The sequence below is a fragment of the Desmodus rotundus genome, chromosome 3 (genome assembly GCF_022682495.2).
Source record: "Desmodus rotundus isolate HL8 chromosome 3, HLdesRot8A.1, whole genome shotgun sequence".
NCBI lineage: Eukaryota > Metazoa > Chordata > Mammalia > Chiroptera > Phyllostomidae > Desmodus > Desmodus rotundus.
Genome location: NC_071389.1, coordinates 8,626,523 through 8,649,384, shown reverse-complemented (window position 1 = coordinate 8,649,384; position 22,862 = coordinate 8,626,523). Strand labels below are relative to the sequence as shown.

Genomic DNA, 22,862 nt, shown 5'->3' with positions numbered 1-22,862 from the left:
GATAAGATGCTCAGGGCTGGAGGGACAGGTTCCCTTGGACGATGGGCTCAGTCCTGGGGTCACTAGCCTGGTGGAGGGTGAATTTAGATAGAAAGCAGGTCCATGGAGACAAGGGGCTGGGGTGGGACCGTCGGGGGACAGCCAGGGGGCTCATCCTCTCTCTCTCGAGTCTAGACCTGAAGGCTCTGTCTCTGAGGGTCCCCTCCAAGATGACTTCTTCCTAGAGCCATCGCCAGGACCCTGGCACTTGGACAGGTGGCACAGATTACGCCCTCAAGTCAGGTGTGTGCTGGGGAGTTCAGGGTGCAGGAGAGGTGAGGGGGTGGCCCCGATGGGCCGGCTCTCTGCCCTTGCTGAGGGGTTGGCACCCCGCAAGAGAAACGGCCTCGGGTGATGGTGGCGGACGTCTGCCGAAGGAGTTTTAAAATCTGCCCAGCAGTCAGCACCCTGATTTAGCTTTGTGTGCCTCTGACAAAGATGGGTCACTCCGCTGGGTCAGGCTCGGACACTACCGAGTGGGAGGGCTTTGGGGTCGGGGCTGGGTGGGATGAAAAGACACTTAGGAATGCAGTTCTTAGCATTTTTTTGGTGGTTCACAGATCCTTTTGGGTATCCACAGAGCAGCATGCTGGACCCACATTCCCAGAAGAAAAAAAAAAAAGCACAAACACACGTCCAGATGCCCCGCAGCTGGGGTTGCCAGAAGGGGCCCCTTCAGGAGGAGGCCAAGGTGGGCTGCCCTGGGTGGGCCTTATTCTGGAGGGTCAGTGCCCCCATCCCGCCTTTCCGTTTGCCCTCCTGGAGCCTTTGGTGAAGTCTCATTTGCACGCTGTGGCCCTCACATCCGTGCCCTGTGTGAGAGGAGAGCATCAGACAAAGAGGCACCCCGGGTCAGCCAGGCCGGCCTGCCCTCCTCCTTGCCCAGAGACTCTCCATCTTTCATAAGTTTTGGCATTCTGGGGTTTTACTTTCTTAAGAAAAGCGGCATTTCGCCCTGGTGTGGCTCAGTGGATTGGGTGTTGGCCTGACAACCAAAAGGCTGCTGGTTCAATTCCCAGTCAGGGCACATGCCTGGGTTGTAGGCCAGGTCCCCAGTAGGGGGGTTTGCGAGAGGCAACCGATCGATGTATCTTTTGCACATCAATGTTTCTTTGCCTCTTTTTCCCCCTTCCTCTCTCTAAAAATAAATAAATGAAATCTTAAAGAAAAGAGGCATTGGCCCCAAGGAGGGAAGATGGTGATAAATGTCAGGATGAAAAATGTTAGGGAGCCCAGGCTGGTGTGGTGGCTCAGTGGATTGGGTGTCAGATTGTGAACCAAAGAGTTGCTGGTTCGATTCCCAGGCAGGGCACATGCCTGGGTTGCAGGCCAGGTCCTCAGTAGAGGGCACTTGAGAGGCAAACAGACATCGAAGTTTCTTTCCCTGTCTTTCTCCCTCCCCTCCCCTCTAAAAATAAATAAATAAATTCTTAAAAAAAAAAAAGAAAAAGAAAAGTTAGGGAGAAAGTACTAGAAACACCATTAGGGTCAAGAGGCTCAACCCCTCCCCAAGCGAGAACATCAGGTGTAGTTAAGTGGGGCAGGGATTGAGGAGTGGCTGCCTGGTCAGGGTCCCGGGCAACGGCGAACCACCAGAGTGGGCAGCTCCCCAGGAGGAAAAGGTTCTTTAGGGACGTTCATTGGGATGCAGAAGCCACACAAAGCTCCTGCCCAGACACAGCTGGGAATCCAAGCACAGCTGCCGTCCTCCTCACTCACCCCCCCAGCCACCTGGGCGCAGAACGTCCACAGGGAACGTGGGCCAACGAAGGGGGCTCTGGAGCATACTCGCCTACCTGGCCTACTGCCCTTTCCAAATTGACTTTAATGAGGTTCTCTCTGTTCCCCATTTCTTGTAGCTGAAGCAATTTCCTCCTGGAATCTTCCTGAAGCTTCTCTTCAACCTGAAAGGATGATGAAAGCAGGCACTTGCTGCTAATGTGACCCTAACGCATGCTGGGGAATCCTTCAGGGAGGTCTAATGGCCTGGGGAGTCCCGGTGGGGCAGGGACAGCTGCAGCCCGTGTGGCAGGACGGGCAGGGTCACAGGCGTGCACGACCGCAGACTCCATCCCAGTTCGGTTCTTCTCAAGCCCTATGACCCTGGGAGTTATTTCCCTGCCCTGTGACTCAGTGTTCTCATCCGTCACGTGGGAATGACACTGCTAGCACTGCCTTGTAGAGATACTGTGGGGACTCAAAATGTTTAGACTAGTGCAGTGCTTTTTAAGGGGGCTCCGGAACCCACTCTGGGAGGCTTGCTCAGCGATGAATCACAGCCTGGAGGAGAAGGTGTTTCGAGCCCGGAAGCTTGCGGATTTCTTCCCCCTTGTTTAGGCAACAGTGAGCTTGGGGGTGCTCGCTGCTACCCTCTGCTGGCCCTCATGGGACCCTGCAGCTGCTCCATTCATTCCTCAACAACAAACATTTTGCGAGTGAGCCCAGGGCTCTGGGCTTATCAGGAAAAGGGGCGAACTCTCCCAAATAAATGAAAGGATTTTGGATTGAAACAACTTCACAAGCAGTTTACTAGGGAGCCGCAGAGGGGAGGGTTACACAGATGTAATTAAAGCCCAGAAGACCCCTTTACAGCTCGCTTCTGGGCAGTGTGGGAGCCTCCTACTAGCTACGTTGTGTTGGAAAAGCCATCCAGCCTCTCCGGGCCTTGTTTCCTCCATAAACAGTCCTCCCAGGTCTGTTTCCTGATTCCCCTGACTCCTATTTCAGCAGACCTTCTCACACTCCTCGAAAGCGAAACCCACCCTGGACTCTGCCCTTACCTATATTCCCCACCACAACGGACGGCCCCCAACCCCCGACCCCAAGCTGCCCCCCTTCTCCAGTGCTCACACCTGGTGCTCTCCAAGTCCGTCACCCCAGTCCCCCTCACGTCCACTCCACTTCTCTGCTCCTGCCCTGGGCACGGCCCCGGCCAGGCACTGAGAACCTTTGGCCTGTGGTAACTGGCCTCTATTTTCATTTCCTTCCAGAACATTCTTCATGGTATTGTGAGAGTTCCCAAGCTGTAGAGCAGCTCTGTCTGACAGAACTGTCTGCAGTGACGGAAGAGTCCTGTGTCTGTGTCTCTAACAGGGCGGCCGCAGGCCACATCTGGCTATTGAGCCCGATGTGGCTGGTGGGACCGAGGGACTGAATTTTTAAGTTTTTCTTAATTTTGATAAATTTCAGCATAAATAGTCAGATGTGCCCAGTGTCTGTGCCACGGTCATCGGTATCAGACCAGCCTGGCTCCCAGCCTTGCCTTAGCCGTTTGCAGACTTCAGGCTGCTCACTGTCTTAGCCACGAGTAGCCTTGATTCCCTCATCTGAAAACCAGAAAGGACGACTTCTAGGTAGAGCTGTTGTGAGGATGAAAAGAGATGCAATGTTTGGCACAGTGCATGAGAACTTATAGCTGTCATTGTCACCGTCACCATTGATCACACGTGTAACTCCATGGGTCCCCTCTGTAGGGCCCAGTAGCTCCTCGCCCACCGCCTTTGCGGTTTTCGGCCCGAGCGCAGAGCTGATGCTGAGCACCAAGCCGAAGGTTTGGGAAGCCCTATGAACTCCAAACAAGCTCAGTAAAAATAAATCCACACCCAGATAAATCACAGTAAAACTGCTGGGAACCAAGGGAAAAGAAAATCTTAAAAGCAGCCGGGGGTTTGGAGGGGGGGGACAGATTATGCAAAGGTACATTAGTTAGGCTTGACAATGACTTCAAAACGGAGACAGCAGGAACCGAAAGACACTAGAAAGACGTACCTAATGCCACCTGTGAGGTGCCCAGAGAAAAGAATTGCCAACGTGGAATTTAGTGCTGAGTCAATATGTGTTCTGAGAACGAAGGTTAAGTGTACGTTTTCAGACACATACACACAGACGTTATCTGAGAGAATTTGTCACCAGCAGAAACACGTCAAAGGAAAACACTCAAGGGTGTTCTTCAGAGAGAAGAAAAATGACACCATTTGAATCTGGAGGAGCGAGTGAGGTTGAAGTGTTCCGAAGTCATTGCATTGTCAAGGACAAGGGCGGGGTAATCAGCCAACGTGGGATCTTGGTAAGTCGGGGATTCGTGTCACAGTCTGCAGGGTGAGCACTCAAGGAGCAGACAGCTTGGTGAGAGCCAGATTTTGGTAGGTCACGGTGAAAGCTACTGTCTTACTATTCCCGAAAGTACAGTTAAAGGGCGAAACGTTTCCAAGCTACCAGACACAAAGATGGAAGGCGAGGAGATCATCAATTCAAAGGAAGGCAAGAAAGGAGAGGAAAAGAAATACAGCACAGAAATATAGTTCAAGTGGCACTGAGCAAGAAGATAAGCTACACCTCAATCTGCCAGCGATTGCATTTTATATAAATGGGCTAAAAGACAAAGTTTGTCAGACTGGACTTTATAAAAATGACATGCTATTTAGAAGGAAAAAATACTTAAAGACTGACCAAAAAATTATTAAAAAGGTATCATAGGTTTTCTTCCCGCAATGAGAAGTATTAAAATTCTAAATTTATATGTACCTAGTAACGCAGCCTGCCTGCCTGACCTAGCTGATGCGTGTGGACCTAGCTGATCCTGTCTGTGGGTCAGCACACCCACAGACAGGATAATCACTAAGAACATCTAAGTTTGAACATCATCATTGGCAAGCTTGATTTAACGGGTCCTTTCTTTTCTGGGTGATCTTACAATTAAGATTGGAAAGCAGTCTGGGTAGTGGTTACACGCAGCAGCTTCGGAGGCAGGCAGACCCGGATTCAAGTTTGGCCACAACTGCTTTATCTGAGTGAACTTGGGGAACTTCCTTCACCCCTGGGGGCCTCCGTCTTCCCAACTGTAAAGTGGTGTTAAACCAGCATCGGCCACACGGGCTCACAGAGATGATGCATGAGGAGCGCCTGGCCCACCGGGGTCACTGGGCCAGCACCGCCCTGGCCGTACCTTGCTCTTCTCTCGAAGCGTCTTAGAGATCATGTTCTGCTCGGCACTGCTCCTCTTCAGCTCCTCCCTGAGCTTCTTCATTTCCTTCTCCATGTCTTGGATTTGCTGAAAGAGTTTCAACCAAAGTCAGCTTCCCTGATGGCAGCGGGACCTGCCTTCTGGGTTGGAAGGGCTGAATCTCCCTAACTCATTGCATCTGGTTTATTCAGGCAGAAACCTTAGTCTGGTGTGAGCTAAATTCCATCCCTACGGGGAAAATGCTACATCTGTAGAGCAAAGTAGACTTTTTTCAGTTGGTATATGGAAGGCGCTGGGTACAGGAAAACGATTAGCTTCTTTTGAAGATCGGCATGTACCCTGGATTAAACAGTACAAGACACCCATCGACTTATTAGGATCTCTTCTCTTGGGATGCACATTTGAGATCAGTTTGAATAATGGGCGTTTGGAAGAACAAAACAATGCAGACGTTCTCTCCCCGACTGGGGGCGGAGAACAGGACTGGCCCTGACCTGGGGGAGAGCGAGTGTCTACGGCACATGCCTGCTGATGGGGACGAGGATTCCCTCGGCCCAGGAACGAGCATTTTCATTTTAATGGTCATACCCTCCCTGCATTTTTCATAGTCACCTTCTATATAAGGTGAATGGTTCCTTTTTGTGTTTATGAATCGGGATAAAGTTGGTGTGTTTAAATAACATTACTTAAGGAAGACGTTGGGTCAGTAAGAGTGTCCATGGCTATGATAACAGTGGGACATAGCAGTTTGGACATCACAGGTCCAGGGCAGGGACCACAGGGAAGTTTTGGCAGCATGTGGTGGCCACGTGGCCACCTCCCATCCCTGTCTCCATTCCAACCCCAGCCCAGCTCCAGCCCAGCTCCAAGGGAAGCCCGGTGGGGGGCTGAAGCCAACACCTAGGGAATCCTGGGAAGGAGTGTTTTCCATGGTCTTTCCACCCTCCCAGAGGCAGCAAATCAGTGTTACGAGACAGCCCGCACAAGCCACCGCAAAGCCCCAGACCCTGTGCTATCGAACGGGCCAAAGACCCTCGGCAAAACCTTCAGGTCAAAGTCTAGCCTCTTTGTGGATACCTGGCCATGAGGAAGTTCAACTCACGGATTTGCAGAGTTTTAACTCTTTCTCTTGGGCTTCCTGGTGCTCCTTCTGAGCATCTTCCTTTTTCAGCTCCTCTTTGAGCGCAGAGCACTGTGGGGGGAGAAAAGACAACATGGCCACATGGGTGGTGTGGGGTCCCAAGTCCCCATGTTGGCCTCTCAGAGCCTTCCCTGATGTTTAATCCAACACCCCTCAAATGCCGAGAGGCGAGACCATTCGTGTCTGACGGATGCGTGGGGTCCTGCGGCAGTTCCTAGCGCTCCCTGCTGATGAGCTCTGAGGGAGAAGGCATCTAAATTCTCTTTCAAAAGCCAGCAAGCTACACCACAGGAAGGTCCCGGCTTTGTTGAGTCTGGGGGCTTGGGTGGGGGAGTGGGCTGAGTTTGCTCTGTGACCCGCTGAGCATGGCTTTCCGGAGCATGTGGACGGGGCGGGCTCGGTTGTGAACTTGGACGGCTCTCAGTGTTTTGTGTGGCTTCACGTCAAAGACGCAACCGCCCTCCTGCATGGGGGTAAGTGCGACAGCCTTTCCGGGGCGTGGCTCCGCCACTGGCATGAAAGCACAAAGATGCGCCTTCTTTTTGACCCAGAAATTCCCACTTTAGAAATGTATCCTAAGGGCAGTGACTAGAGAAATCGGCGCATCTGTAGATTCAAGGATGAGCTTCTCAGCAGAGTTAGCAACATTAAAAACCCCCCAACAAAACCCAAGTGCCCAACAGCAGGAGATGCTTTATTGTGTCGTGTATACCCAGGAAAGTGTTATGTAGCTTTTAGAACCCATGATAAAAGCTTTTATTCAATTACATGGGAAAACAGCAAGCGTTTAAGATTTTAAAATGTGCACAGTATAAATTCACTGTAAGATAGAAGTACGTAATTTTTTTTACTTCTAGGTAATATATAAAAACAAGACTAAAAGAATATACATGAAAACATTAATATTGAGCCCTGGCTCGTGTGGCTCAGTGGACTGAGTGCCAGCCTGTGAACCAAAAGGTTGCTGGTTCAATTCCCAGTCAGGGCACGTGCCTGGGTTGCAGGCCAAGTCCTCAGTAGGGGGCATAGGAGAGGCAACCACACATTGATGTCTCCCTCCCTTCCCCTCTCTCTAAAAATAAATAAATAAAATCTTTACCAAAACCCCCCCCCCAGTGTATATGTGATAAAGATTCCTCAAATGTTAAAAAAAAAAATTAATGATTTTGGGGGGTAGTATTTCCTCTCTCCTCTTTTTAATTTTGCTTTTTAATGCCGTCTACTTATTTTTCTAAAATCCACACCATGACAGACATTACTTTTAAAAAGGGGGGCTCCCAAATATTCAGGAAACAATATTCCCAGTGGGGAGGAAGCTATGTGCCGACAGGACGGCACAGGTTAGAGAAGAAGGCAGACTTCACGCCAAGGTCAAGGAGGAAGGGGAAATGGGAGAACAAGAATCCAAACATACTTCAGGAAGTAGAATTGCCTAATGGGTGCTGTTTTCCCATATTTCTTCCACTCAGCATCAACTGCGTCACACACACACACACACACACACACCCACACACACACCCACACACACCATGGCCCCCACAAAACTGATCGCAGGAACGTAGGATGTCAACGTGCTCGGGAGAAACAAAGGCAGAGAGCTTGGCTAGACGGCCAGCCAGGGGCAGATGCAAAGGAACACAATTACAACCAGCTCACTTCTCAGGAGATGACTTTGTTATCCCCATTCCACAGAGGGAGCAATGGAGGCCAAATAGGTCACAACAGAAGCAAGCTCTGGGGTTGGCTGCCGGTCTGTCTGACCCCAGAGCCTGGTCAGGCTCCGCCTTTCCCCAGCTCCACACTGGATCTCGTCCTGAGCACCAGATGTTGCTTCTGCCTTTTCTTTGGAACATCATGGTCGGCTCCCACCCTGGCACCCACTCAGACAGCCAGCTGATCAGGCAGCCCCGGTGAATCCGAGTTGCCGCCTGAGATGAAGCTATTGGGTTTTACCTGGACTCATTGAAACAGACAAATCATACAAATACAAAGAAATCTTACCCCCCTGGGAGGAGGACTGAAGTCAGGACTGAAGGAAAAGTTTGTAAGCAGTCAAAGTTACATTTAAAAAGCTCTTACCTTGCCTGCCAGGCTCAATTTACCCAGAGGGATTTGCACACGCACCAAAGTCTCTGGGCGGAGGTGGGAGTCGCATGTCTGTGTCTGGACCCTCTGCTGTGGGAACCCATGGCGACCGGGGCTGCGAGGAGGCCAGTGGCCCCCCAGCCCACAGAGGATCCTCCTCTGCTTTAACATTCAGCCTCACAGCAGCAAGACAGGCTAATTGTGTGCTTGTTTGGGGCTCAAACAAACTAACTTATAAAAGGTGCTAGAAAACCTTTGCTGGATTCGAATATACCTCTTGCTTATTCTGAGCCACATGTGGGCTGTTTTTGGAAAAGCCACAAGAACTTGGCCCCCAGTGTTTAGTCTCTCCAGGTGACCCACCCAGAGCTATGCTGCCCACACCCTTGGGCACGGCCTCCTCTCACCAAGGTGTCAGAGGTGGCAGGAACATTTGGGCCCAGGGTCAGTGAGAAGAGCCAGCTCCCTCTGCCTGACAGCTTCTGTGACGAGGACACTCACTCTGGAGCTGAGGGCTTCCAGCTGGTGGGCCTTTTCTTTGTTCTCACTTTTGAGCTGGTTCACCTCCTGTTGGAGTTGTTGAACTTGCTCCTCCTTTGCTAACACGTTTTTTTGCAAAGAGGACACCATCCCTGTTTAAAAAAAGAAAGAAAAAAGACTCATCAAGTCCAAGAGGCAATAAAGATCACTGCCATCACCATCGAGGGTGGGGGTGGGGGCTGTTTGTAACCGAGCCCTGTGCTTGGGTTATGAACTTGGATGTGTGTACGGAGCGCCTGGGGTCTTGTTGGAGTGCAGGAGGTCTGGGCTGGGGCCTGAGACTCAGGGAATGATCCAGAGAATGCCGATGCTGGTGGTCGGGGGGCGGGGGGCACCAAACAAAGTGGTATCTGAGACGGGCTTGAAGCATGGATGAGAATTGGGGGAGCAGATGTTGGGGAGGAAGGCAAGGGTCCAGTGAGTTCATCCTTATATTTCTAGTGCCCAGAGCAGTGCCTGGCCCGCAGGGGTGCTCAGAAAAAATCTTAGGGTATTCCAAGTTAGAGAGGAGCATAAGCAGAGGCCTGCGGGGGTGGGCGGGCTGGGGTGGAGGGAGCAGGCGTGTGTGCGGAGTGAGGCAGAGGAAAAGCCAGAGGTCAGGCTGGCCCGGGGCACGGCACAGCGTGCAGATTCACGCAGAGATGTGATTCACACACACTCAAGGCTCTGCTGAGCTCCTACAGCAATGTGCACACTTCCTGTGGGTACTGGGCGCTTTAAGAACAAGATGCCCAACCCGGACTCACTGCCTGATCCCCATCACCTGCGCCTCTCCCACCCCTCCTTCTCTGCTGATGACCCCATCCATTCAGTCTCTAGACATGTCATTTTCTGCTTTAAAACCCCCAGTGGCTTCACTTCACCCTTAGAATCACACCCAGACTCCTCCCTGTGAGCTAGGCCCTGCCTCCCCACCCACCTAGCCTGTCCAGCCCCACAGTCCCTTGTTCCCACCACACCTGGTCCACTGACCCTCAGCTCCCCCAACTCAGCCAGCTTGCTCTAGCCTCAGGGCCTGTGCACTTGAGATTTCTCCGCTCTTCCCTTTCTGCTCCTTAGATACCTGTCCCCGCCCACCCACTACGCTGGTCTCCCTTCCTTCACCCCCTGAAGCACTTTGCCACCACAGTGCCCAGCTTTGTCTGAAAGGGGCTTGTTCATTCATCTGTTTACTTATTTTTGTCCGTCACCCACTCCCAAATGTGAGCCCTGTGAGTTCAGAGGTCTACCTTGCTCAGGGCTCTCTCCCCTGCACCTGGAATAGGACCTGACACCTAGCAGGTGTTCGCCAAACATGAAGGAATGAAGAAGTCCAGGTTAAGAAACAGCTGTGCCCTGGACCAGGTGTTGGCTGCCCCTGTCCACCCCAGTTATTTGGCAGGAACAACCTCTGCTGGTCAGTTAGAAAAGTGTTTTCCCTTGGGCCCAAGTGCACTAGGGTGAAATGGGTCGGATAGCGGAGGCCTTGAAGTGGTGACCCCATTGGGTCCCCCATTGTAGTTTGTGTTCACCGCAAGCTGGCGTGTGGAACTGCCAAGCCACACAGCGCCCTGCGTTCTCCTGGTGAGGCCAGCGTTCAGTGGAGCTTCTAGCTGAGAGATAACATTCACTCACATATTTAGCAGGCTCTACCCCAGCAGCTGGACGGCAAGAAGCCCCCCTTAGGGGCAAACTCTAGGTCACTGACCCTGGCTCCCCAACAGCTGCTGGGTGGATCTCTGAGGCCACACCCCAGCCCAGGGGGAGAGGGGACAGGGCCCTGGGTGCTGGAATGAGCCCAATGGTGACGGACTCAGCCCGACTCCAGAGAGAGCCCACCTGCCGTGATGGCGTTGTCCCTCCGTAAGTTCTCGCCCTCGTTCTTCAGGGATGTGATTTCCACGTTCCTCTCCGACAGGGTCTGGCACAGCACCTGGCTGTAGCCTTTCTGTAGGGCACTGACCTGCGGGCAGAGGCAGCACAGTCAGAGGGGGCCAGCCCAGGTCTGCAAGACACAGAGCTCCGTCTCCAAGGTAGGACAGGTCGGACTGATCTTGCGGTGGGAGGGTGGGGAAAACAAGCTTTTTAGTTGCCACTAGTGGAAGGGACAGGAGAGGGCCTGGTCCTTCAGTGACCACTATTTCATATGTAATCAAAACATGAAGCTTATCTTTATGCCTACACAGGGGCTTGGGTGCAGCTGATCCCTTGTGACCTTTGAACCTCCTATGACCTTTGAACTCTCAGCCATAAACAGACCACCAGCCCAGTAGTTCCAGATCATTCTGCACCACTGGATGCAGAGAAAAGTTCAAGAGAGGGGAGCAGATCATGAAATTAATTCCCCTGAATGATAATAACAATCACGTATATATCCTAGAAGCCTCCAGAGCTGGCAGAACGCGTTCACAGATGCCACTTCTTCTGTAGCTCGTCACACCATCACTGAAGGCTGAAGGTCCCATCAGTGTTCCCATTTTGCGAGTGAGCAAACTGGGACTCAGAGAGGCGAGGTCGCTGGCTCAGGGTCACACAGTTGGTCAGAGGTGGAGTTCCGATTCAAACCCAGTGTTCAGTTGCCTGGTTCTGGTTCTTTCCACCCCGCTGCACGGCTGTGGGGACCGGCGTTAATAGCTGGCTGCAATAAAGCCTGGCATGCGCTCGGGAGCCGGGGGGTGGGGGGGGGTGGCCTTCGCACTCGGCCTCTGCCAGGTGCAGGCCGTGTGAACCGGGGAGGACACCAAACTGGTCTCGGTCCGCATTCTGCAAACGGAGCGGTGGGAGTCCCAATCAGGTAGGACTGCGAAAACGATTCTATTAAGTTAGTCCGTGGGTGAGGGCTCGGATCGTGCCGGGCACACGGGCTGTGACTTTCACTGGACTGCCCACAGCGTGTTTTTGCTTCAGCTTCTCCCGTCTGTCTTGGGGGAGGGTAGATTGGTAATACTTCTATGTGCCTTTGGAAGCCTTGTCTGGGCTCATTTAAACACCGGTGTGATTGTTGTTAAGAGGAAATACGGGAATCCTGGTAATGGTCACGTCGTCACATCATGTTGCAGTTGCTGCAATAAAAAAATGATGGGGGTGGGGCATGCTCACAGACTGTGGGAAAGGGCCTTGCCACCAGATGGCGCGCAGGATCTTTGTTCTTGGTTTTGGTCCCCGAAAATTTTGCCATTACTACTCAGGTAGAATGAACTGATTTCATCGAGGTTTCATTTCATTTTCTGACCTCTTTCCTGCATCACCATGTTTCATATACTGTGACATTTGGGGCCGCTGCATTCACTTTTTCCCTGGGGCATCTGAGACATGGGGGGAGTAGATGCTGGAAGGGTGGGGACAAAGGTCACTGTCCCCCCCTTCCCCAAGGCTATGCTTTTGCACGTTTGTGCTTTAGAAACGCTGAGTGAAAAAATTTCTTTTACCTCTTACTGTTCTCTGTGGGGTAAATGCAACTTTTCCATAAAAGGTTCTTGGAGTAATTGAAAAAAAATGTTTGTATCTTTCCTCAGCTTAATGCTTTTATTTGCACAATTCCAGAGGCACAACAGAAACTTCCAGAAGGGATGGGAAACCACCCCACCCCAAAGACTCCCGTGCTCCTGACAGATATAAAGTATTTCAATGGAAGCATGAGTTGTAGGATTTCAGATTGTGGGAGAACTCCCAACAGTCCCAAACCCCTTCGTTTCGTTCACCACCAGAATAAACGTCCCCATTGTCTACGACTGGCATAAATACCAACACACTCAGTGCCCGTTCTGCTGTGCGATAAAGTAGGCCCCGAACCACAAGGAAGTTAACAGTGCGAGGGGGAGCGATGGCTTTAGTCAGTGATTCGGCTGCTGATCAGCACAGGCGTACCAGGGCGCAGGGTGGTTAGCATTTTCTAGCGGTGCCGGAGTGAAGGTCTCTGAGGGCCAATCATTATGTGCATACTACCGGGGGGGGGGGGGGGGGGGGGCCCTCGGCGGGGAGAACGTATAAAATAATCAGACCAATAAATCAATCTGTCGCGTGGCGTAAGCTTCTGGCTGGTTGTTCTGCAGGCAATAGGATATTTAAGACACTAAAATATGAGTGGATCAAACTCGATTTGAGTTCAAACCCACGGCAGCCTCTTGCTCAGATATGATTTGTTATAAAATATTGTCCTTCAGGCACAAGTGAAGACCCAGGGATGGAGCAGGGCGATGAGTCAGTGTAATCATTTCTAGATAGTTTCCTCATAAAACCCCCCTTCCCAGACGTCACCGGCCACTTCAGACAGCACTCACACGTGACTTGCTGACAGGCAGACCTGTGGGAGTTAGAGTTGTGTGCCAGACGCATTTCAACTAACAACGCCACGTGGGGAACAGGCACCCCGTCCACACGCCTGGACAGGACGCGCCCCGCTACGTCGGGAAGCCGTGGAGTGGGAGAGTGGCTGGGAGGCCAACTTCTCCCTCCAGTGGCCCGGCGGGGTTCAGAAAAGGCAAAGATGCTCACCAAGGAGTCGGCTACCTGCCATAGCTGCTGTCTGTTGTAGCAGCTCCCGCAGGACAAGCTGCTTTCATGGTTTTTTCAAATATGGGCCCGAAGGAGAGTCATCTGTTCATTTAAATGCGGGAGCAGGCATTTGTTTACTTGGTTATTGTCTCCCTCAGCGGAACGTCATCAGGGAAGGCAAGGATCGTGCCTGCCTTGGTCTCTGCTGGACTCCCAGAGCCTGGAAGAGGGCTTGACACAAGGTAGGCACCACTGCAAACGCTGACTGGAATCAGTGGACACGTGGATGGGTGAATGGATGGAGGGATAAACGAATAAATGAACAGACATGTCCTGTCTGGTGGGGGACCATGGAAGGTAACTGAGTCTAGTCTTGGCCCCTAGGGAGCTTCCAGTCTCCTGGTAGAATCTCCTAGGCTCACCATGCACAACCTATGTCCCTTTTTAGGGCACCGTGTCCAGGACGGAGACTGTGCGTCTTGAATTGGTTATAGAAGGGAAAGGCGGTAACGGAACCGGAGAACAGAGGCCCAGGCCTGACCAAGGTTTTCAGCAGCACTGTGCACTGGGGCCAACATTCATCAGTGGCCAATTTCTTTTTTTCATCAGCTCAGTTGAGCTATAATTTATGTACACGATCTATGGCCAATTTTAAAGTAGTTCTTTAAAAAAAAACCATTGGATCTCGTTTTTAAGAGGAAGAACAGAAATTCTGTAATTTCTGGTAAGTGCAGAAACTCTGGGTGGAGAATTTTTGTTTGATGAAATTCCTCATGATTGAGCCGGCGGCTGCCTTCGGGGTGCGGTAAAGGCCTTGGTGTTAGGAACACGGGGGGTCCCATCTCCCCTTCTCTAGTGAACTCCCCACGGCTCTTTCTCACCGGGGGCAGGGGCTGGGAGTGAGAGGTGGTCACCGAAGCAAGAGGTGGGTGGAAATATTAAAGTGGGGTGAGAGCGTGGCGTCAGCGTGGAGTTCAGATGGTACTGCCATTGCTAGCCAGCTGTGCGGGCTGCGACCCCTTCCTGGGTGTCTCCGAGCCTGCCCCGGTCTCCTCGTCTGCTGAATGTACGAGTCGGAAGATTGGGAGGTTCAGACAAGCTAATGCATCTAAAGCACATGTACCAGTTCTTGCACACTGTGGGTGCTTCATCAGGGTTCCTGGTGTTTTCCCTAGGCTAGAAGCCTGGCCAGTCTCTGATCCCGGGGATGGGCGCGCTCACCTGCCATGCTGTGCTGGCCACCCCTTTCTGGCTGGCTGGGTGGCTTCCCACCTCGCCTCCCTCCCCCGTGTTCCTTGGGCTCCGCCTGAGACCTGTCACCCTGTGTCATCACTCCAAGGCCTCGGTCAACTTGTCTCAGAGTCCTACCTCGTTTTTCAGGTTCTGGATCTCTCTCTGTGGGTCGTTGACGTCTTCATCTGGACCTGGAAACTTCTGCGCGGTCACCCGCTCGCTCCTGGAGGTGGTTGCATCCAACAGCTTCTGACTCAGGCTGGCCAATTCATTCTGCAGGTTTATGATCACGGCGTCTTTGTACTTGGATTCGAGTTCAAAATCCGAGAGACGGGTGATTTCTTTTCCCAGCAGCAGAATTATTTCATCCTGCAGGGAGGCCAGGCGGGAAGTTTACTAGGTGTGCGCCTGCGGGCAAGGCGAAGCCCATCCAAACATGCACATGAAGAGGGGTGTCATTCTTTTTGGAAAGCGAGGGCAGGTGGGGGAGAGGGGAGGCAGGCATTCAAGGCTCTCTCTGTCACTTGGAAAACCTCATGGAGACAAGAGTTTGGTTAAAATGATCTCCTTGTGTCTGGACTCCTGTGAATGAATGCTTTATGCCTCACAGGTACTAAAACTTTCCTTTCTCCTGAAACTTATACTTTCATACTGAGAACACCGTCCTGTGGGGGAACTTCTGTTGCTGGAAAGTTTACTTATCATATATTTTTAAAATTTATTATATTCAGCCCAGTACACTGGGGACCTAGGGGAGGTAATTAGAAAAATGACATTCTATTTGACCACATTCTGCTTATAATGAAGGCTATTTTTTCACTTCAAAAAACTTAATATATTCTGAAATATTTCCTGTCTCTTTCCACTCGCCTGGTATTCCCTGCCTCTTTTGGTTATTCACGTAAAAATTTATTCAGGAAACTTGATCTGGAAGGTAAATGAGGCAGGAATGGTGATTTATTTATGGGGGCTCGTGTACTCTGGGTGGAAAAAAAATCGCCGGCCGCCTTTACCCACAAGTATAATTAACCCAGTCCTCCCTCTCTCTGAAAGAAAAAGTTTTGCAGCCAAAGAACTTGTGAGGTTTTTCCCCAAAGGAAAAAAAGTCCCCAAAACTTGCCACCGGAAGTCATCAATAAAATGTCCTAAAGACTGAAAAAAAAAATTCCCAGATGCATTTTCAAACACAGCTATAGAATTTCTGTTTTTAAAGGAATTCCTGCTCTTCCAACAATTTTCCGTTGTTTGGAAGGAGGTAAGTGGGCAATTTCCGGGCCAGCTCATTGCCATTTCCTGGACGGGCAGCTGTCTGAGCAGCCACGCAGTCTTTCAGCTCCCTGACCCGGGAAGGACAGGGTCACGGGGGAGCCTGTGTGGCACTGCCCACTGCAGCCGAGGGTCTTTCTTTGGGTCTCTCGTGGCAAGATGCCAAGGGACGCATCATACGTTCTGTGCTCCTGGGCAGCCTCCCTTGTTCTGCCCCATGATAAGGCACCTGAAGGCTCCCTGTCAGCCAGGTGCTTATTCATCATTCATGTAACAAACATTTATTGAGCAGCTACTGTGTGCCAGGCCCTGTGCTGGGCGCTGGAGTATAAGGAAGCCTGCGGGGTGTGGTGTCCAGCTGTGGCTTCTGGCTTTCTAGGGAGGACCCCGCCCTTCCTCGAGGGAGAGCTCCTCCTTCCATGCGGTTTTGGTAAGGCTGGAAATTCTGAGCCCTGCTCCTTCCTGTCCCACCTCCTTATGTGCACGTGACTCAGGGGGTCGATCAGAGTTTTCTCGGAGATGTCACTTGTCAATTACAGAGGGAAAGGATGTGACTCCTTTTGGGTCATAAACTTTAAATGGATAGTCTCAGTTGCTTGAGTTTGTCTTTTCTAGCACAGGAAGCCTGCCTGCTGTTGAAAGCCAAACTCTGAGGGCGACAGGGGAGAGGTTGGTAGTGGAGACTGTTCTGATGACATCATTTAGCCCCTGGATCTAGCCATGCCTGAAGCTTGAGGCCTTTACATTTCCCAATAAGAGGAGCCAATAAGGGCTTTTATGTTTTTTGGCTTAAGCTAATTTGTTCATTGTCACTTGTACTTGAAGGAGTCCTGGCAAGTCAGGGCATAAATGGTCATACATAGAAAAAAACGTAAGTGTGGTTATGTTATATTTCCAGTTTAACAGCTGGAGTGGATTGAAAAATGGCTACGAATGCTTTGCAGCTTTTGCCCTCCAGAGGTGGAGTCTCTTTCCCCCACCCTCTGCATCTGGGCTGGCCCTGTGACTTGCTTTGAACAACTGAGGTCAGGCAATCTCTCTGCAAGTTCTTAACAGGCCACCGGCTGACCGCAGTTCCATGAGCGAGGCCAGGGGGCAGAAGAACATTCCAGGCCAACCTGGGAAATAATAAAGTGCTGTTCTAAGGCACTAGGTGCTAGCGCGGCTTGTTATACAGCAGTAGGCAACTGACTCGGCATCTAAGCCTGGCTTCTCACCTTACTGCCACATTTCTCAAAGTCTCGCCCCAGGGCACCTGTGCAAGAACCTCCTATGTCTGTGTCACCAGAACCCCTGGAGGTTCCCCTCTTCACAGACTCCGAGCAGGGCTGCGGCTCAGGCCCTGGGCCTTCAGGAAAGTAAGACATCTCACCACTGCTTCTTTTAGATCACGGTCAGGTTGTATCTAGGGGAGAAATCAACCTGGACTCTTCCCAGGATTGCTTGGATTCGCCTGTTCTGGCTTCTGATCCTATTTCACACACTAAACCTCTCTGGCTCTCTCTTCCCACTCAGTCCTCTCGGACCTCAGTGCTCACCCCTTCCTGCCAGGAAACGTGTTTTCCCACCACTGTCCATCCCTCGTGGCTGACCAGTTACTAGGTTTGAATTCCAACACTGCCCCTCACACTGTGCAACCTTGGGCAAACTACTTAACCTCTCTGAGCACCAGTTCCCTCATCTGTAAAGTGAGGGTGAAAAAAATCTATTTTGAAGATGGTGAAGATTTACGAGTTAATTGCATGTTGAGTGCACAGGACACGGTCCAGCACACAGTAGGTGCTCAACACATTGTGGCTGCAGATGTTGACCCTTGGGATAAAACGAGCAGTTCCCAAAGTTTTGGTTGATGTCCTGGGAGAAAGAGGTGGTTTCTTGGAGGCAGTAAAAAAGAGCACTTCTAGAACGAGAGGCAGTGGCGGTCCCTCCACAGTCCTGCTTGCTGCTGCAGCTCTGTCCTTCCCCTGAGACCCTCACCTTGTCCTGCTGGCCCAGGTCCTGGTCCACATAAACCTCCACGGAAGGTGCTGCCCCAGGAAGGCCCCCGGCCACCGGCTGTTCCGCCACTTCCTCGGCGCTGGTCCACACTAACGCAAGATCAACAGAGAGCATGGGGAGAGCGTGAGTTCCCTAAGGTCTTAAGGAATCTTTTCCGATTAACCTTCACGTTCATTTTCCCCTGAGGCCTATGTGTTATGTGATTAACAAGTGACGAAGTAGTGTATCTGTTCGTTGAAAAACAATGGACGTAAGCATTACAGACATGTTAGAAGGGGAAGAGCCGCCTCATTCCTCCTTCCCAGTGTTAACTGTGCCGGTCCACTCAGATGTGTCTCTCTCCACACTTTCTTCTGTGCCGCGTCAGAGCTGATGACCTGGGCAGGTCATTTACCCTCTCTAATCCTTAGTTTCCATATATACAATTAGGGATGCTAACAGCTTCATTCATAAAGGGCTATTTGAGGATTAAATGAAATGATGAGGTAGAGGAGGGGTTGGCAAACTATGGGCCTAGGGATAAATCTGGCCCTCTGCCTGTTTTTGCAAATAAAGTTTTATTGGAACGCAGTCACAGTTACTCATTGGCATATTGTCTGTGGCTGAACCCAGCTACAATGGCAGAGTTGAACAGTAGTGACGGAGACCGTATCGCCCACGAAGCCTGAAATAGTGACTCTCTGGCTCTTCACAGAAAAAGTTTCCTGCCCTTGATCTAGCATTTAGCATGAAATGTTAGCTATTTTTATTGCAACAAAACCTAAAAGTGTGTTATGTTGCAGAGATTTTTCTCCAGCTTGCTTTTTCACTTGACGATGTATCAAAGATACCTTCCCACTGTCAGTATCGATAGGCACGCTGCATTCTTTTAACGGTGGCATTGTGGTCCTTGTACCGATGGTCCTAAACGTATTTAACTGGAATCTACTCGATAGATACTTGGTTTTTCTGATTTTTTTATCCTCACTCCAGGACAGTCTTATTGATCTTAGAGACAGGAAAAGGGAGTGGAAGAGAGGGGGCGAAACATTGACGTGAGAGAGAAACGTCCATTGGTTGCCTCTCATACACGCTCTGACCGGGAATGGATACTGCAACCTTGGCATGTGTCCTGACCCGGACTCGATCCCATGACCTTTCGGTTTACAGGATGACGACGCTCCAACCACCTGAGCCACACCGGCCAGGGCTTCCTGTTTTTTAAAAAAGTTTACCCCCAATATTACAGGGGCTGTCTAAATGACCTCCAGGGGCTCTGGCATCATTGTGTTTGGAGGCCCCAACTTACCTCACAGCAAATACATCCCAGTACATTCACATCGACGCCGAATGAAGTTTTTTTGGTGTAGAAACTTTTGAAAGGTTCTCTGTACTTCTGCTTTTGAGCCCCTTGGCTCTGAGCGCTGTATTTTAAATTTCCAACTGACTGTGATTTATGGGTGCTCGTCTTTTTGTGAAGTGAGAAACCAAACCAATTGCTTTCTAGGGTAACGAAGCATTAATGAGCATTAACACGAACCATTAATGAAGTACGCACCATCGCATTTGTGGACATTTATTCAGTCCTTTATTCATCTTGATTGTATACTTTTTACTTAATGCATTTTAGAGCCAATGATTCCCCTCCAGGTTGAGACAAGGAGACCCTTCTCAGTTATGGCCAATGTGCTTTCCCTGGGGGGCAAATGTATCCAAAGTCAGACACCATCTGGGGCAGCTGGGCCTTGGGTCACGTCCCCTCCCTGTCTGACAGTGGCTGTCACTTCGTATTGCTCTTTTAACCTGGTCTCAAGCCATGTTCCTCCAGGAGCGCGCCCTTCAGCCACACTGACCATCCCCTTGAACTCGCCCCATCCCTCCCATCACACGCCACTCAAAGTCTCTGCCACATGGTCCCCCCCACTCCCCCGGCACTCAGTGAATGTCACTAGCCTTTCAGCACTCAGCTTCAGTGTCACTGCCTCTGGAACCACCTTCCTGATCCCCCAACTAAGTCAGGTCCGACAGCCGTGAGCTCTCGGGGCACTGGGGACTCTCCTGCCTAGAGCTGTCACTTTATAGACGTTACGGGATGATTTTGTGAATGTCTCCCTGACTCTGTGGTCGGGGACCATGTCTCAGTTTGTGGCCCTTAAAATGAGTTTACTAATCCCATCTTACAGATGTGCAAACTGGGGCAGAGAGAGAGAGAGAGAGCCTCGCCCAAGCTCACACAGCCAGAGGAGGTGTTCCCCCCCCCCCCGGCTCCATTCTGTTTTGTACGTATTGGAGGAGGAAGGTGCCCAGGAGTATTGAGAACAGAAGTGCAGTGCCTGGCCCACACTCAAAACTAGCAACTCAAGGGAGGCTCGTCGGCCCCAGTGCTTTCGTAGTGTAAATGCTGGCGCTCACAACAACGCAGGGTGGCAGGTACTGTCACCAGCCCCCCCAGGGACACTGGGAGGCCAGGTGCAGACACGTTGACTAAGGCTACCCAGCTGACGGTAAGGGGCACAGTCAGGGTCTGACCCGGACGGTCTGCGTCCGGAACCCCGGCACACAACTGTCACAGCAGTAGCAGGCCCCCCAGTGCAGTGAACCGATGAATTAATTGCAAAAACCCCCCAGGGCTGAGGGGTTTCCTGCGATGGGGGACTTTCAGCACCAACGCTGGGAGAGTCCTGGGAAGAGGGGGATGAGATGGTCTGCTAGAAATGGTGGAGAAGAGCAAGCGCCCCGCCTGCATACCCGCCATGGCAGGGGCCTGCAACTCCGGCAGCACTCGGGGAAGAAGCCGCTCCCATGTCAGAGGCAAGCAGGCTGCTCACCCCGCCCCAAGAACATGGCTCCACATTTGCTCAGCATTCTCCACTTGTTGGAGTGGAGTGGGAGCGTGAGTGGGGAGTGAATCTGGGGTCCAGAAAACCAAGATGGTGACTCCCTCGCTCTTTTGGCAAACACTGCTCTCCTTCTGTCTCCCTCCCCAGTCTCTGGAGACAGCTGCCTCTCGGGTGGCAGGAGGGGCAAGTGCTGAATAGAGTAAGGGGGCCACCAAAGGGCTTCCTGGACCTGTCCCAGCAGCCGCCCATGCTCCCCCTGCACTTCCCCAGCTAACTCCTCGATCAGAAGACATGTATTGGAAGCTCTCTCCCCCCACCTGCCTCTCTGGGGCCCCAAGCGGCTGGGTCCTAACTAAGGAGAGCAGCACTGTTTGGCAGGAAAATGCCAGCTACATCATGTGATTTTAATTTTTCCAGGAGTCACATAAAAAAGGTACAAAGAAGAGATGAAATGAATTTTAATGATATATTTTATTTAATGCAATATATAAAAATATTATTTCAACATGTAACTAAGACAAAAAATATTAAGATATTTTAATTTTTTTAATCCTCACATGAGAATATGTTTGCTGATTTTTTTAGTGAGAGGGGAAAGAGGTGGGGGGGGAGAGAGAGAGAGAGACATTGATGTAAGAGAGAAACATCTTTGGTTGCCTCCTGTATGCACTCCAATCAGAGACTGAGCCTGCAACCTAGGTATGCGCCTTGACTGGGAATCAAACCCACAACCTTTTGGTGTGCAGAACAATGCTCCAACCAACCGAGCCACAATGGCCAGGGCAAAGAACCAAGCTTTGTTAACAGAGGCAAGGGTTTTCTTAGAACCCTAAAAACATAGGAGTTTTTTAAAATCAAGAGCCAGCTTGGAGGACTGGGATGTAGAGTTTGCTCCAAAGCATGGAGTAGAGAAACCCAGAGTCTGACACGGGGGAATTTCCACCATGCAAAGAAGAAAGCCCTTCTCTGGGGGTAGGGCAGAGAGTCAGGGGAACGAGGGTGAAAGTTTGGAGACAGATGAGACAGGGAGAGGCTGTGGTAATAAAGCCCAGGCAGATGTGAGGGCTCTAAGCTGTAGGACTCTTTCTCTTCCTGGAGGGAATGTTCACCCCATAGGGAAGCCCCAGGTTCAACACGGCGCTGGAGAAACAGGTGGCGAAATCCACTGGCTGCAGTGGAAAAATTAAAATGGCTGAGTAAAAATAGGAAAGAAAGAAAAAAAAAAGAGCTCATGAGCCCCACAATAAAAGAACGGATTTAAAACCCTCTCTATAGGTTCATATAACAGGAACAAATAAAAGAACAAACTAAAAAGGATCAAAATAAAAAGGAACAGACTCCAAACATGGAGAGAAAAAAAAAAAAGAATGAATCTCAAAAATATCGTATTGAGTGAAAAAGCCTTTCAAAAAAGAACACATACTACATGATCCTGTTTATTTGAGATTCTAGGACAGGAATATCTAATCCATGGTGGAAAAAGAATTCAGAAGAAATATGTGGGCGTGGCTTTTGCCTAATGGGATGAACCCCAAAAGGAGCCACTGCCAACTTGGACTGACAGAGACAGACTCACGAAAGTAAAAGAAGCTTCTGGACTCCCAGGTTCCTGCAGGTGGGAAGCAGGTGATAACCCTGTGCAGCTGCGGGACATGTGACACCTTTCATGGAAAAGGCAGGGCGACTCCGAGGGCGGAACTAGGGGACCAGAGTGGAGAGCCACGAGCCGTGGCCAGTCACTTCTGGGCGAGAGCAGCTGAGGCCTTATCTAGAGACTGCTAACATTTTTCTGGCTGGATTTCAGAACTGCTTTGGGCCAGTGACTCCCGCGTGTTTTCTGGTTTTCTCCTTTTGGAGCAAGAGGAGCATCTGTGGCCCTCAGCCATGTCTGTCCCTCCAGGGCATGCTGGGTGTGCGGGACTGACCGCTCGTCTCTGGTTCACAGGTCTTCAGGTTGCCAGGAACGGTATTTGAGCTGAACTTCAGAAACGACACCCATGAGCCCCATCTGTACCTGGACTTGATTTAGATGAGATTCTGGAATTTGAGCTGGTGCTGTCATGAGGTGAGACTTTTGAGGGCCTTGGGAGGGGCTGGGATGGGGGTGAATCGCTGAGGACCAGAGGGCAGAGTGTGGTAGCCAGCCTCCAAGATGACTGCCTCCTGGTATCCAGGCCCATGCGTCATCTTCTCCCACACCGGGTACAGCTGACTGCGTAACCCATAGGATTTGCAGAAGTGACAGAGAGTGACTTCTGAGGCTTGCTCACGAGATGTTGCAGTTTCCGTCTTGCTCTCTTGGGTC

At 51.1% G+C, this 22,862-nt stretch overlaps 1 protein-coding gene across 12 annotated transcripts in view; it reads right to left on the bottom strand.

Moving 5' to 3' along the window:
- The window catches only part of FHAD1 (forkhead associated phosphopeptide binding domain 1), a 116,836-nt gene that overhangs the window by 58,228 nt on the left and 35,746 nt on the right, over window positions 1-22,862 (bottom strand). For 11 of the 12 annotated variants that reach the window (XR_011650944.1, XR_011650945.1, XR_011650946.1 and 8 more), the window contains exons 5-11: window positions 17,718-17,827; window positions 14,610-14,843; window positions 10,587-10,710; window positions 8,730-8,860; window positions 6,105-6,194; window positions 4,985-5,089; window positions 1,836-1,943 (exon numbers count right to left, since the gene is read on the bottom strand). Coding sequence is in view for 7 of the 12 variants with exons in the window: in XM_045190546.2 (XP_045046481.2) it covers window positions 1,836-1,943; window positions 4,985-5,089; window positions 6,105-6,194; window positions 8,730-8,860; window positions 10,587-10,710; window positions 14,610-14,843; window positions 17,718-17,827 (902 nt within the window). In the remaining 5 variants the exon portion in view is untranslated. The remainder of the gene's footprint in view (window positions 1-1,835; window positions 1,944-4,984; window positions 5,090-6,104; window positions 6,195-8,729; window positions 8,861-10,586; window positions 10,711-14,609; window positions 14,844-17,717; window positions 17,828-22,862) is intronic. The other variant, XM_071220843.1, reaches the window with a different exon arrangement.